General features: G+C 49.9%; 1 protein-coding gene across 3 annotated transcripts in view; it reads right to left on the bottom strand.

The window, feature by feature from the left end:
* Positions 1-376: 376 nt before the first annotated feature.
* The window catches only part of LOC144611028 (DLA class II histocompatibility antigen, DR-1 beta chain-like), a 63,187-nt gene continuing 47,623 nt past the window's right edge, over positions 377-15,940 (bottom strand). For 2 of the 3 annotated variants that reach the window (XM_078430107.1, XM_078430108.1), the window contains 2 exons: positions 5,482-5,753; positions 377-509 (listed from right to left, as the gene is read on the bottom strand). In XM_078430107.1, coding sequence (XP_078286233.1) covers positions 5,506-5,753 — 248 coding nt within the window. In that variant the 3' untranslated portion in view covers positions 377-509; positions 5,482-5,505. Of the gene's footprint in view, positions 510-5,481; positions 5,754-11,290; positions 11,392-15,940 lie in introns of those variants that run through there. The other variant, XM_078430113.1, reaches the window with a different exon arrangement.

Here is a 15,940-nt window from a genome sequence, read left to right as displayed (position 1 = left end):
ATCAATCTGGTGAACCTTCTCTGGTTTACCTTTCCCCTGACTGTCTGAAGAAGGGTCTCGGCCCGAAACGTCCCCCATTCCTTCTCTCCAGAGAAGCTGCCCGTCCCACTGAGTTACTCCAGCTTTTTTTTTGTGTCTACCTTCACTCAGCATGACATCCCTGTTTCTGTATTCTGGAGCTACTCCAGCACTTTGTGTCTATCGCTGTGAGTGATCTTTTCACGAATTGTCTCTCTTACCCAGAGGTATGAAGAGCTTCCCATTGACCGCCTCGTGTTCCACTTGACAGACGTACTTTCCGCCATCTTCATTTAGTGGGCGTACGCTCCTGACTTGGTAAGTCCCGTCGCTTTCAGGGACGACGTCCACCGTCTCCTGCCCCATCTCCACCACCTCTCCGTTTCTGACCCAGCTCACGTTAACGTCACGGGGAAAGAATCCTCTCGCCCAGCACACCAGGTAATCCTGGCCTAGTTTCCTCTGGGTGTAAGCCCTGGTGTTGGATGGAGCTGCACAAACATGGAAGAACGAGGTACAGGTAGAAAACAGCTTGTACCACCGGGTGGCGCCATCAGCGACGGCAGCCTCGCCAACAGTCGGTCTGTCCTTCTCGTCCTTTGTTTGTTATTTTTGGTGAGTTTTTAACGTCCACGCATGTGGGTGAGGTTAAATAAAAAGGGGAAAAGATCCGAGTGTTTGCGTGAGGCGTACAACAAACATTTACACACAAAATTACCGGTTTCAAGCCTGCATTTCAAAGTAAAGGTGCAGCAGGCAGTGAAGAAAGCCAATGGTATGTTGGCATTCAAAGCGAGAGGATTTGAGTATAGGAGCAGGGAGGTTCTGCTGCAGTTGTACAGGGCATTGGTGAGACCACACCTGGAGTATTGGGTACAGTTTTGGTCCCCTAATCTGAGGAAAGACATTCTTGCCATAGAGGGTGTACAGAGAAGGTTCACCAGATTGATTCCCTGGGATGGCAGGACTTTCATATGAAGAAAGACTGGATAGACTCGGCTTGTACTCGCTGGAATTTAGAAGATTGAGGGGGGATCTTATAGAAACGTACAAAATTCTTAAGGGGTTGGACAGGCTAGATGCAGGAAGATTGTTCCCGATGTTGGGGAAGTCCAGAACAAGGGGTCACAGTTTAAGGATAAGGGGGGAGTCTTTTAGGACCGAGATGAGAATGTTTTTTTTCACACAGAGAGTGGTGAATCTGTGGAATTCTCTGCCACAGAAGGTAGTTGAGGCCAGTTCATTGGCTATATTTAAGAGGGAGTTAGATGTGGCCCTTGTGGCTAAAGGGATCAGGGGGTATGGAGAGAATAGACAATAGACAATAGACAATAGGTGCAGGAGTAGGCCATTCAGCCCTTCGAGCCAGCACCACCATTCAATGCGATCATGGCTGATCACTCTCAATCAGTACCCCGTTCCTGCCTTCTCCCCATACCCCCTCACTCCGCTATCCTTAAGAGCTCTATCCAGCTCTCTCTTGAAAGCATCCAACGAACTGGCCTCCACTGCCTTCTGAGGCAGAGTATTCCACACCTTCACCACTCTCTGACTGAACAGGTACGGGATACTGAGTTGGATGATCAGCCATGATCGTATTGAATGGTGGTGCGTACAGGCTCGAAGGGCCGAATGGCCTACTCCTGCACCTATTTTCTATGTTTCTATGTTTCTATAAAAACAAACATTACAAAATAATGTGAATATATCACTGTGCACTAATAACATTTTGAAGTAAATTCGCACATTAATTTATAATCAGCCCAAAAAGGTGGTAATTGGCTTTTCTGCTGTGTTTTATATTTTAACCCTGTCTTAATTAATCTATTTACTAAAACTCTCGTTTGTTTGTTTGTTTGTTCCCGAACTACAGCCAAAACGGTCCACGATCGCGCGACAATTTTAGGCCCACCTTGCTCACCGTCCTCCCTTTGGTGCTAATGGAAGAAGTTTCATTGAAATCGGTGTTAGATTTTTAAAGTTATTCACATTTTAAAGTTTAAACCTATCTCCTAGGGAAGGAGGGAGTTGAGAAGGATGGAGTGGGGGGGGGGGGGGGAGGGGGTGTTGAGGGAGGGGAGGAGGGAAGGGGAGGGGGAAGGGGGGAGGGAGGGGAGGAGGGAGGAGAGGGTGCTGGACCAATGCAGGAGAGGTTTGGGCCCAACGGGTACACTTGGTCTAGTTTAGTTCTATAATCTTGCACTTGAATGTAATATTTACTCATTACAGTCCCACCACTGATTTTCTGGCACTCTTGGTTCCAGGGCTTTGCTGGTTTATCCAGCCGGCAAGGAAGTCGCTCAGCAATGGGGATAGATATTTCATATTTCATATATTTCATATATATACAGCCGGAAACAGGCCTTTTCGGCCCACCAAGTCCGTGCCGCCCAGCGATCCCCGCACATTGACACTATCCTACACCCACTAGGGACAATTTAAAAAAAAAACATTTACCCAGCCAATGAACCTACATACCTGTACGTCTTTGGAGTGTGGGAGGAAACCGAAGATCTCGGAGAAAACCCACGCAGGTCACGGGGAGAACGTACAAACTCCTTACAGTGCAGCACCCGTAGTCAGGATCGAACCTGAGTCTCCGGCGCTGCATTCGCTGTAAGGCAGCAACTCTACCGCTGCGCCACCGTGCTGCCCTATAAAACATCTTCTTTGCAACACCTCCATCCGACATTTCCGGAGGCTACACATTCAATGCAGATATTCATTTCCAATTTTACACAGAATCCCCCTGACCTGCTGAGTTACTCCAGCATTTTGTGAATAAATACCTTTGAGTGATTTGATTGAGTAATCTGAGAGTAAATAATGATCCCAATTTGAAGTTCCCTTTTGGCCTTACTGGGGTTTGAACTCCTGACTCCAGCCTGGTGAGTTTCAGCTGCAGTGCCCTGACCACAACACCACCACCACCTCTCCTGTGCTGGCTCCAGCTGGGCTGGAGTTCAAGAGGCCCCGGCCGCAGGTTGCAAATTCAACCCGCCGATCGGCCGTGGAAGTCCCGATGAGGTCGAGATTGGCTGCCTTGGCCAGCCTAGGCGCCACATTTTCGGGGAGACTTCCAGGGCGCGTGGGGGAGGGGGGATTTCTCCCGGAACCCCAAGCAACCTCTTAGCGCAACCCTAGTGTTCGTTACAAGGGGATTGGACACATTAGAGGCAGGAAACATGTTCCCAATGTTGGGGGAGTCCAGAACAAGGGGCCACAGTTTAAGAATAAGGGGTCGGCCATTTAGAACGGAGATGAGGAAGATTTTTTTTCAGTCAGAGAGTGGTGAAGGTGTGGAATTCTCTGCCTGAGAAGGCAGTGGAGGGCCAGTTTGTTGGATGCTTTCAAGAGAGAGCTGGAGTTCTTAAGGATAGCGGAGTGAGGGGGTATGGGGAGAAGGCAGGAACGGGGTACTGATTGAGAGTGATCAGCCATGATCGCATTGAATGGCGGTGCTGGTTCGAAGGGCTGAATGGCCTACTCCTGCACCTATTGTCTATTGTCTATTAAGTCAGTGGATATTTTTAAGGCAGAGATAGATAGATTCTTGATTAGTGCGGGTGTCAGGGGATATGGGGAGAAGCAGGAGAATGGGGTTAGGAGGGAGAGATAGACCAGCCAAAATTGGCTATAGAAATCCCTCCTCATCTCCACACTAAAGGAACGTCCTTTAATTCTGAGGCTGTGCCCTCTGGTCCTAGACTCTCCCACTAGTGGAAACAATCCTCTCCACATCCACTCTATCCAGGCCGCTCACTGTTTCTGTGGACGTTTCAATGAGGTCCCCCCTCGTTCTTCTAAACTCCAGCGAGTACAGGGCCCAGTGCCACAAACGCTCATCGTACGTTAACCCACTCATTCCTGGGATCAGATATATATAGAAACTAGACCAAGTGGACCCGTTTGGCCAAACCTCTCCTGCATTATAGACAATAGACAATAGGTGCAGGAGTAGGCCATTCAGCCCTTCGAGCCAGCACCGCCATTCAATGCGATCATGGCTGATCACTCTCAATCAGTACCCCGTTCCTGCCTTCTCCCCATACCCCCTCACTCGCTATCCTTAAGAGCTCTATCCAGCTCTCTCTTGAAAGCATCCAACGAACTGGCCTCCACTGCCTTCTGAGGCAGAGAATTCCACAGATTCACCACTCTCTGACTGAAAAAGTTCTTCCTCATCTCCGTTCTAAATGGCCTCCCCCTTATTCTTAAACTGTGGCCCCTTGTTCTGGACTCCCCCAACATTGGGAACATGTTTCCTGCCTCTAATGTGTCCAATCCCCTAATTATCTTATATGTTTCAATAAGATCCCCCCTCATCCTTCTATATTCCAGTGTATACAAGCCCAATCGCTCCAGCCTTTCAACATACGACAGTCCCGCCATTCCGGGAATTAACCTAGTGAACCTACGCTGCACGCCCTCCATAGCAAAAACATCCTTCCTCAAATTTGGAGACCAAAACTGCACACAGTACTCCAGGTGCGGTCTCACCAGGGCCCGGTACAACTGTAGAAGGACCTCTTTGCTCCTATACTCAACTCCTCTTGTTATTGAAGGCCAACATGCCATTGGCTTTCTTCACTGCCTGCTGTACCTGCATGCTTCCTTTCAGTGACTGATGCACTAGGACACCCAGATCTCGTTGAACTCCCCCTCCTCCTAACTTGACACCATTCAGATAATAATCTGCCTTTCTATTCTTACTTCCAAAGTGAATAACCTCACACTTATCCACATTAAACTGCATCTGCCATGTATCCGCCCACTCACACAACCTGTCCAAGTCACCCTGCAGCCTTATTGCATCTTCCTCACAGCTCACACTGCCCCCCAGCTTAGTATCATCTGCAAATTTGCTAATGGTACTTTTAATCCCTTCGTCTAAGTCATTAATGTATATGGTAAATAGCTGGGGGTCCCAGCACCGAACCTTGCGGCATTGGTGCAGCACCCTCTCCTTTCCCCCCTGCCCCTTCCTCCCCCTCCTGCTCCATTCACCCCCTCCCCTCTTCCACCCCTCCCCCTTCCACCCCTCCCCCACCCCGTCCCCTACCACTCCATTCCCCTCAACCCCCCTAATCCTCCCCCCCTCCCCCCCCCCCCCCTCCCTAGGAGATAGATTTAAACTTTAAAATGTGAATAACTTGAAAAATATAACATCGATTTCAATGAAACTTCTTCCATTAGCACCGAAGAGACGACGGTAAGAAGGTGGGCCTAAAATTGTCGCGCTATCGTGTACCGTTTTGGTTCTAGTTCAGGAACAAACAAACAAACATACATGAGTTTTAGTATACAGATATATATATGTTACGGGGGAGAAGGCAGGAGAGTGGGGTTGGAAGGGAGAGATAGACCAGCCATGAACTGGAAGGCAGAGTGGACTTGATGGGCCGAATGGCCTACTTCTGCTCCTATCACTGATGACCCAGTGAGCTGAGGACACTGACTGACCTCTCCTTTCTTGGGTGACGTTGGTTAGGAGAACGAGGCGCTTGATTCTGTCACAGAGGCTGGAGACCAGTTGGGGCACAGACTCCACGAATTTGAGGTTGGCGTTGCGGTCGTCCACCAGGGATCTGGGCGTGAGGCTGGGTGGCAACGAATGACTTGTTGTCCAGCTGGTAGTACAGGATGGTCTCTCTCATCGAAGCTGTCCACCCAAGTCACGACTGTTCGCTGACCGCGCTGGCTGCAGCCACAGAACTGGTGCATGACATGTAGCCCTGCAACGATACAAAGCAAACCCAATCTGGTTAGTTTACGAGCTCCGTTTGTAATTGAAAGCTCCAGTCATTGAAAGCAAGCATGCAGGTGCAGCAGGCAGTGAAGAAAGCGAATGGTATGTTGGCATTCATAGCAAGAGGATTTGAGTTTAGGAGCAGGGAGGTTCTGCTGCAGTTGTACAGGGCATTGGTGAGACCGCACCTGGAGTATTGTGTGCAGTTTTGGTCCCCTAACCTGAGGAAAGACGTTCTTGCCTTAGAGGGAGTACAGAGAAGGTTCACCAGATTGATCCCTGGGATGGCGGGACTTTCATATGAGGAAAGACTGGATAGACTGGGCTTGTACTCACTGGAATTTAGAAGATTGAGGGGGGATCTTATAGAAACATATAAAATTCTTAAGGGGTTGGAGAGGCTAGATGCGGGAAGATTGTTCCCGATGTTGGGGGAGTCCAGAACCAGGGGTCACAACTTAAGGATAAGGGGGAAGTCTTTTAGGACCGAGATGAGAAAACATTTCTTCACACAGAGAGTGGTGAGTCTGTGGAATTCTCTGCCACAGAAGGTAGTTGAGGCCAGTTCATTGGCTATATTTAAGAGGGAGTTAGATGTGGCCCTTGTGGCTAAAGGGATCAGGGGGTATGGAGAGAAGGCAGGTACGGGATACTGAGCTGGATGATCAGCCATGATCATATTGAATGGCTGTGCGTACAGGCTCGAAGGGCCGAATGGCCTACTCCTGCACCTATTTTCTATGTTTCTATGTTTCTATGTTTTCTATGTAAACGGTCGCGTGTACCGAGGTACAGTGAAAAGCTTCTGTTACGTGCCAACCAGCAACTAACTAGCGGAAAGACAATGCATGATTACAATCGAGCCATTCACAGTGCACAGATACATGGTAAGGAATTAACATTCAGTACAATAAGAAACGTGAATAACTGAAGAAGGGTCTCTTTGTTGGGGAAGTCCAGAACAAGGGGTCACAGTTTAAGGATAAGGGGGAAGTCTTGCGTGAGGCGTACAACAAAAATGTACACACAAAATTACCAGTTTCAAGCCTGCATTTCAAAGTAAAGGTGCAGCAGGCAGTGAAGAAAGCCAATGGTATGCTGGCATTCATAGCGAGAGGATTTGAGTATAGGAGCAGGGAGGTTCTGCTGCAGTTGTACAGGGCCTTGGTGAGACCACACCTGGAGTATTGCGTACAGTTTTGGTCTCCTAATCTGAGGAAAGACATTCTTGCCATAGAGGGAGTACAGAGAAGGTTCACCAGATTGATCCCTGGGATCGCAGGACTTTCATATCAGGAAAGACTGGATAGACTGGGCTTGTACTCGCTGGAATTTAGAAGATTGAGGGGGGATCTTATAGAAACTTACAAATTTCTTAAGGGGTTGGAGAGGCTAGATGCGGGAAGATTGTTCCCGATGTTGGGGGAGTCCAGAACCAGGGGTCACAGCTTAAGGATAAGGGGGAAGTCTTTTAGGACCGAGATGAGAAAGTTTTTTTTCACACAGAGAGTGGTGAATCTGTGGAATTCTCTGCCACAGAAGGTAGTTGAGGCCAGTTCATTGGCTATATTTAAGAGGGAGTTAATAGACAATAGACAATAGGTGCAGGAGTAGGCCATTCGGCCCTTCGAGCCAGCACCGCCATTCAATGTGATCATGGCTGATCATTCTCAATCAGTACCCCGTTCCTGCCTTCTCCCCATACCCACTGACTCCGCTATCCTTAAGAGCTCTATCTAGCTCTCTCTTGAATGTATTCAGAGAATTGGCCTCCACTGCCCTCTGAGGCAGAGAATTCCACAGATTCACAACTCTCTGACTAAAAAAGTTTTTCCTCATCTCTGTTCTAAATGGCCTATCCCTTATTCTTAAACTGTGGCCCCTAGTTCTGGACTCCCCCAACGTTGGGAACATGTTTCCTGCCTCTAACGTGTCCAACCCCTTAATAATCTTAAACGTTTCGATAAGATCCCCTCTCATCCTTCTAAATTCCAGTGTATAGTTTCCAGTTAGATGGGTGGCTAAAGGGATCAGGGGGTATGGAGAGAAGGCAGGTACGGGATACTGAGTTGGATGATCAGCCATGATCATATTGAATGGCGGTGCGTACAGGCTCGAAGGGCCGAATGGCCTACTCCTGCACCTATTTTCTATGTTTCTATGACTGGAAACGTCACCCATTCCTTCTCTCCTGAGATGCTGCCTGACCCGCTGAGTTACTCCAGCATTTTGTGAATAAACATTTAGTACAAGGCAATTCATGATCATAATCATACTTTATTAGCCAAGTATGTTTTGCAACACTCGAGGAATTCCATTTGCCGTACGGTCGTAACAATAAAAAGCAACAGGGCACACAAAATACAGTGACTCCTCCTCATTTCTCACTGTGATGGAAAGCTCCTCGATGGTGAAGTCGGCAGGCCGCGGTTGGTGCGTCGATCCCAGGCGAGGGATCCCAGGCTCCGATGGGCCCCGCGATGGGGCTCAAAGCCAGTCCCCGAGCAAGGCCGCCAGCTCCACGATGTTAGGCCGCAGAGCGACCGGAGATACGACCGGGAAAACAATCGCAACTCCGGCAAGGGAAGAGATTGAGAACAAGTTTTCCCCTCCTCCAACCCCCCACACAAAACAAACCAGAGAACATTAACACAGACTTTAAAAACTCACCAAAAAATAACAACAAAAAAATGAAAGGGACAGACAGACGGTAGGCGAGGCTCCCATCGCAGCGCCACCTGGTGGAAAGCCATTGTCTGAGGGTCCCCCGATGAGGTAGATAGTAGTTCAGCACTGCTCTCTGGATGTGGTAGGATGGTTCAGTTGCCTGATAACAGCCGGGAAAAAACTGTCCCTGAATCTGGAGGTGTGCGTCTCCACACTTCTGTACCTCTGGCCCGATGGGAGAAGAGGGAGTGGCCGGGGTGAGCTACTGAAAGTAAGCATGCAGGTACAGCAGGCAGTGAAGAAAGCCAATGGTATGTTGGCCTTCATGACAAGAGGAGTTGAGTACAGGAGCAAAGAGGTCCTTCTGCAATTGTACAGGGCCCTGGTGAGACAGCACCTGGAGTACTGTGTGCAGTTTTGGTCTCCAAATTTGAGGAAGGACATTCTTGCTATTGAGGGAGTGCAGCGTAGGTTCACCAGGTTAATTCCCGGAATGGCGGGACTGTCTTATGTTGATAGACTGGAGCGACTAGGCTTGTATACACTGGAATTTAGATGGATGAGAGGGGATCTTATTGAAACATATAAGATTATTAAGGGGTTGGACACGTTAGAGGCAGGAAACATGTTCCCAATGTTGGGGGAGTCCAGAACCAGGGGGTCACAGTTTAAGAATAAGGGGTCGGCCATTTAGAACGGAGATGAGGAAAAACGTTATCACTCAGAGAGTTGTGAATCTGTGGAATTCTCTGCCTCAGAAGGCAGTGGGGGCCAATTCTCTGGATGCTTTCAAGAGAGAGCTAGATAGAGCTCTTAATGATAGCGGAGTCAGGGGGTATGGGGGGAGGGCAGGAACGGGGTACTGATTGAGAATGATCAGCCATGATCACATTGAATGGTGGTGCTGGCTCGAAGGGCTGAATGGCCTCCTCCTGCACCTATTGTCTATTGAGTTACTCCAGCATTTTGTGTTCGTCGGTACTTATCATATCATATCATATCATATATATACAGCCGGAAACAGGCCTTTTCGGCCCTCCAAGTCCGTGCCGCCCAGTGATCCCCATTAACACTATCCTACACCCACTAGGGACAATTTTTTTTTACATCTACCCAGCCAATTAACCTACATACCTGTTAATCGAAGGTATTTATTCACAAAATGCTGGAGTAACTCAGCAGGTCAGGCAGCATCTCAGGAGAGAAGGAATGGGTGACGTTTCGGGTCGAGAGAAGGGTCTCGACCTGAAACATCACCCATCAGTCTGAAGAAGGGTCTCGACCCGAAACGTCACCCATTCCTTCTCTCCCGAGATGCTGCCAGACCTGCTGAGTTACTCCAGCACTTTTGTGAATAAATACCTTCGATTTGTACCAGCATCTGCAGTAATTTGCTTACACTTTCAGTACTTAATCGGCTGTTGATTGAGTAAACGGATGCCCTTAGGGCAAGGTGGAAACTTTCCTTGCTTAGCATTGTGAAGCCTAAATGATTTGGATAATATGTAGGTTGGTGGATTAAACCGAAGGTAGGCACAAAAAGCTGGAGCGACTCAGCGGGTCAGGCAGCATCTCTGGAGAGAGGAAATAGGTGAATTATCGGGTCGAGACCCTTCTTCAGACTGAGAGTCAATACACAATAGACAATAGGTGCAGGAGGAGGCCATTTGGCCCTTCGAGCCAGCACTGCCATTCAATGCGATCATGGCTGATCATTCTCAATCAGTACCCCGTTCCTGCCTTCTCCCCATACCCCCTCACTCCGCTATCCTTAAGAGCTCTATCCAGCTCTCTCTTGAAAGCATCCAACGAACTGGCCTCCACTGCCTTCTGAGGCAGAGAATTCCACACCTTCACCACTCTCTGACTGAAAAAGTTCTTCCTCATCTCCGTTCTAAATGGCCGACCCCTTATTCTTAAACTGTGGCCCCTTGTTCTGGACTCCCCCAACATTGGGAACATGTTTCTTGCCTCTAATGTGTCCAATCCCCTAATTATCTTATATGTTTCAATAAGATCCCCCCTCATCCTTCTAAATTCCAGTGTATACGAGCCCAATCGCTCCAGCCTTTCAACATACGACAGTCCCGCCATTCCGGGAATCAACCTAGTGAACCTATGCTGCACGCCCTCCATAGCAAGAATATCCTTCCTCAAATTTGGAGACCAAAACTGCACACAGTACTCCAGGTGCGGTCTCACCAGGGCCCGGTACAACTGTAGAAGGACCTCTTTGCTCCTATACTCAACTCCTCTTGTTACGAAGTCAGGGGAAAGGAGCGATATAGACAGTGATAGAGATATACACCGATCAGCCAAAACATTATGACCTGATGAGCCAAAACATTACGCCCACCTGCCTAATATGCTGTTGGTCCTCCGTGTGCAGCCCCATACGCAGCACGCAGTATTGTGACACATTCCTCCCGTGACCACCATTAACATTCTCTGTGACTTGTGCCACAGTCGACCTTCTGTCGGCTCGGACCGGACGGGATAGCCTTCGTTGCCCCTCGCGCATCGATGAGCCTTGGGCGCCCAACACCCTGCCTGTCGCCGGTTTGTGGTTTGTCCCTCCTCGGACCACTGTCGGCCGGTACTCACCACTGCTGACCGACCGGGAGCACTTGCCCTTTCAGTGATGCTCTGACCCAGTCGTCTGGCCAGAACAATTTGGCCCTTGTCAAAGTCGCTCAGGTCTTTACTCCTGCCCATTTCTCCTGCATCCAACACGTCAACTTCAAGAACTTACTGTTCACTTGCTGCCTAATACATCCCACCCCTTGCCATTGTAACAAGATAACCAATGTTGCCTGTCAGCGGTCGTATTGTTTTGGCAAATAAGCAACTTACCACTATGGTTGCTGGCTAGGACATCTACGATCGAAACGAATGCACTAAGAATGGCCACACAGTTCACTCTCATCTTCAGGCGAAGCAAAGGATTCTCGATCAGTCTGCACAGAATGGGAGAGTGAATGAACCGAGGTGAGAGTTTCAGTTGCAAGCGACTCCACCCACTGAAACTAATACCCACCGGGCAGTTTGGCGATGAATCTGTGGCGCACAATTTATGTCTTTCCTTTGGGAGGAGGGGTGAGGAGGGAGGGCCACGCTGTGGGAGGGAGGGAGGGAGGGAGGGGCGGTGGGGAGGGAGGGAGGGGCAGTGAGGAGGGAGGGAGGGGGGTGAGGAGGGAGGGAGGGAGGGAGGGAGGGAGGGAGGGAGGGGGGTGAGGAGAAAGGGAGGGAGGGAGGGAGGGAGGGAGGGAGGTGAGGAGGGAGGGAGGGAGGGGGGTGAGGAGGGAGGGAGGGAGGGGGGTGAGGAGGGAGGGAGGGAAGGGGAGGGAGGGAGGGGCAGTGAGGAGGGAACGCCACACTGTGGAAGGGAGGGAGGGAGGGAGGGAGGGAGGGAGGGAGGGAGGGAGGGAGGGAGGGAGGGAGGGAGGGAGGGAGGGAGGGAGAGAGGGAGGGAGGGAGGGGCGGTGAGGAGGGAGGGAGGGAGGGGGGGTGAGGAGGGAGGGAGGGAGGGAGGGAGGGGCGGTGAGGAGGGAGTGCAGAAATAGGACCTTGGTCCCACCGACCGGCGATCCCTGCTCTCTAACACTATCCCACGCACACCAATCAGCCTACAAACCTGTGCGTGATTGGGGTGTGGGAGGAAACCGGAGCACCAGGAGAAAACCCACGTGGAAGAACGTGCAAGCTCTATAGAGGCAGCATCCGTGGTCAGGATCGAACCCGGGTCTTTGTCAGCAACTCTACCGCTGCCCCTTATAGACAATAGGTGCAGGAGGAGGCCATTCAGCCCTTCGAGCCTGTACGCACCGCCATTCAACGCGATCATGGCTGATCACTCTCAATCAGTACCCCGTTCCTGCCTTCTCCCCATACCCCCTCACTCCGCTATCCTTAAGAGCTCTATCCAGCTCTCTATCTTGAAAGCATCCAACGAACTGGCCTCCACTGCCTTCTGAGGCAGAGAATTCCACACCTTCACCACTCTCTGACTGAAAAAGTTCTTCCTCATCTCCGTTCTAAATGGCCGACCCCTTATTCTTAAACTGTGTGTGGCCCCTTGTTCTGGACTCCCCCAACATTGGGAACATGTTTCCTGCCTCTAATGTGTCCAATCCCCTAATTGTCTTATATGTTTCAATAAGATCCCCCCTCATCCTTCTAAATTCCAGTGTATACAAGTCTAATTGCTCCAGCCTTTCAACAAACGACAGTCCCGCCATTCCGGGAATTAACCTAGTGAACCTACGCTGCACGCCCTCAATAGCAAGAATATCCTTCCTCAAATTTGGAGACCAAAACTGCACACAGTACTCCAGGTGCGGTCTCACTAGGGCCCTGTACAACTGCAGAAGGACCTCTTTGCTCCTATACTCAACTCCTCTTGTTATGAAGGCCAACATTCCATTGGCTTTCTTCACTGCCTGCTGTACCTGCATGCTTCCTTTCAGTGACTGATGCACTAGGACACCCAGATCTCGTTGAACATCCCTTGTTCTGTACAATTTGCTAATCGGGGAATGTGCTTTGGTATGGCAATACTTTACAGCACATAAGAAAATAATTTCACTGTGATAATAAGGCACCACTGAGAACCATTTTTCTCACAATAAGCCGCGATAAAGCCAATCACTCACTGAGGTGAATGCAAGTGTGAGTTTGCAATATCTCTCAAGGGGTTTATTCACAAAATGCTGGAGTAACTCAGCAGGTCGGGCAGCATCTTGGGAGAGAAGGAATGGGTGACGTTTCGGGTCGAGACCCTTCTTCAGACTGATGTCAGGGGGGCGGGACAAAGGAAGGATATAGGTGGAGACAGGAAGATAGAGGGAGATCTGGGAAGGGAGAGGGGAAGAGAGGGACAGAGGAACTATCTAAAGTTGGAGAAGTCGATGTTCATACCACTGGGCTGCAAGCTGCCCAAGTGAAATATGAGGTGCTGTTCCTCCAATTTGCGGTGGGCCTCACTATGGCACTGGAGGAGGCCCATGAGACAGGAAGGTCAGACTGGGAATGGGATGGGGAGTTGAAGTGCTCAGCCACCGGGAGATCAGTTTGGTTAATGCGGACCGAGCGCAGGTGTTCGGCGAAGCGATCGCCGAGCCTGCGCTTGGTTTCGCCGATGTAAATAAGTTGACATCTAGAGCAGCGGATGCAATAGATGAGGTTGGAGGAGGTGCAGGTGAACCTTTGTCTCACCTGGAAAGACTGTTTGGGTCCTTGGATGAGTTGAGGGGGAGGTAAAGGGACAGGTGTTGCATCTCGTGCGGTTGCAAGGGAAAGTGCCCGGGGTTCTGGTGGTTTGGGTAGGAAGGGACGAGTGGACCAGGGAGTTGCGGAGGGAACGGTCTCTGCGGAACGCAGAGAGGGGAGGGGATGGGAAGATATGGCCAGTGGTGGGGTCCCGTTGTAGGTGACGGAAATGTTGGCGGATGATTCGTTGGATCCGCTGGCTGGTGGGGTGGAAGGTGAGAACGAGGGGGATTCTGTCCTTGTTGCGAGTGGGGGGAGGGGGAGCAAGAGCGGAGCTGCGGGATGTAGAAGAGACCCTAGTGAGAGCCTCATCTATAATGGAGGAGGGGAAGCCCCGTTTTCTGAAGAACGAGGACATCTCGGAAGCCCTAGTGTGAAACACCTTATCCCGGGCGCAGATGCGGCGTAGACGGAGGAATTGGGAGTAGGGGATAGACTTTTTGCAGGGGACCGGGTGGGAAGAAGTGTAGTCCAGATAGCTGTGCGAGTCGGTGGGCTTGTAGTAAATGTCCGTCACTAGTCTGTCTCCTGTGATGGAGATGGTGAGGTCCAGAAACGGGAGGGAGATGTCAGAGATAGTCCAGGTATATTTAAGGGCAGGATGGAAATTGGAGGTGAAGTGTATGAAGTATGTTCCCAATGTTGGGGGAGTCCAGAACAAGGGGCCACACAGTTTAAGAATAAGGGGTCGGCCATTTAGAACGGAGATGAGGAAGAACTTTTTCTGTCAGAGAGTGGTGAAGGTGTGGAATTCTCTGCCTCAGAAGGCAGTGGAGGCCAGTTCGTTGGATGCTTTCAAGAGAGAGCTGGATAGAGCTCTTAAGGATAGCGGAGTGAGGGGGTATGGGGAGAAGGCAGGAACGGGGTACTGATTGAGAGTGATCAGCCATGATCGCATTGAATGGCGGTGCGTACAGGCTCGAAGGGCTGAATGGCCTCCTCCTGCACCTATTGTCTATTGTCTATAGAAAGAGGTGAATGCAAACACTCCCTGACAAGCAGTTTTTCAATTGACGTAAAGGAATGCAGTTATGTGGTACTACAGGTACTGGTTTTCTAAAGAACAATGCCCTCTTCATTAAAAAACATGACCTACATCCTGGGAAGTTTCCGAAGGAAATGGTTGATTTTGAACCCGTGTCAATGTATTTTGTCCCACCCTAGTAATGAATATTGATTGTGAAACCGGTGGAACATTTGGCTCAATTACTGCAGGAGGTTACTGGGTTGTGCCTGCACCTACAAAAACTCTTAGCGACCTTCCCTAACAGGAGCCACCTTCTGTACAAGTCTCCTGGGAGAGATAGAGTATTCACGAACATGGCTCTCAGAGGCTTTTTAATGGTCCTGCTGTCTATTACCGAAGCCGCTGCAGAGATTGGTGAGTAGGAAGGAACTTTGGATGACGGTTGACACCAAAGATAGACACAAAATGCTGGAGTAACTCAGCGGGACAGGCAGCATCTCTGGAGAGAAGGAATGGTCTCAGCAGGTTGATGGTGTCAGTTTATTATTGTTAGGAGTACTGAGATACAGTAAAAAGCTTTTGTCTGCCTGCTGTTTACACCGTCTGTGTGTGTGTATGTGTGTGTGTGTGTGTGTGTGTGTGTGTGTGTGTGTGTGTGTGTGTGTGTGTGTGTGTGTGTGTGTGTGTGTGTGTGTGTGTGTGTGTGTGTGTGTGTGTGTGTGTGTGTGTGTGTGTGTGTGTGTGTGTGTGTGTGTGTGTGTGTGGAGTTTGCACGTTCTGCCCGTGACAACGTGGGCTTCCTCCAGGTGCTCCGGTTTCCTCCCACACTCCAAAGACATGCGGGACTGTCAATAGACAATAGACAATAGACAATAGGTGCAGGAGTAGGCCATTCAGCCCTTCGAGCCAGCACCGCCATTCAATGCGATCATGGCTGATCACTCTCAATCAGTACCCCATTCCTGCCTTCTCCCCATACCCCCTCACTCCGCTATCCTTAAGAGCTCTATCCAGCTCTCTCTTGAAAGCATCCAACGAACTGGCCTCCACTGCCTTCTGAGGCAGAGAATTCCACACCTTCACCACTCTCTGACTGAAAAAGTTCTTCCTCATCTCCGTTCTAAATGGCCTACCCCTTATTCTTAAACTGTGGCCCCTTGTTCTGGACTCCCCCAACATTGGGAACCTGTTTCCTGCCTCTAATGTGTCCAATCCCCTAATTATCTTATATGTTTCAATAAGATCCCCCCTCATCCTTCTAAATTCCAGTG

The sequence above is a fragment of the Rhinoraja longicauda genome, chromosome 39 (genome assembly GCF_053455715.1).
Source record: "Rhinoraja longicauda isolate Sanriku21f chromosome 39, sRhiLon1.1, whole genome shotgun sequence".
NCBI lineage: Eukaryota > Metazoa > Chordata > Chondrichthyes > Rajiformes > Arhynchobatidae > Rhinoraja > Rhinoraja longicauda.
This window is presented reverse-complemented; position numbering and strand designations above follow the sequence as displayed.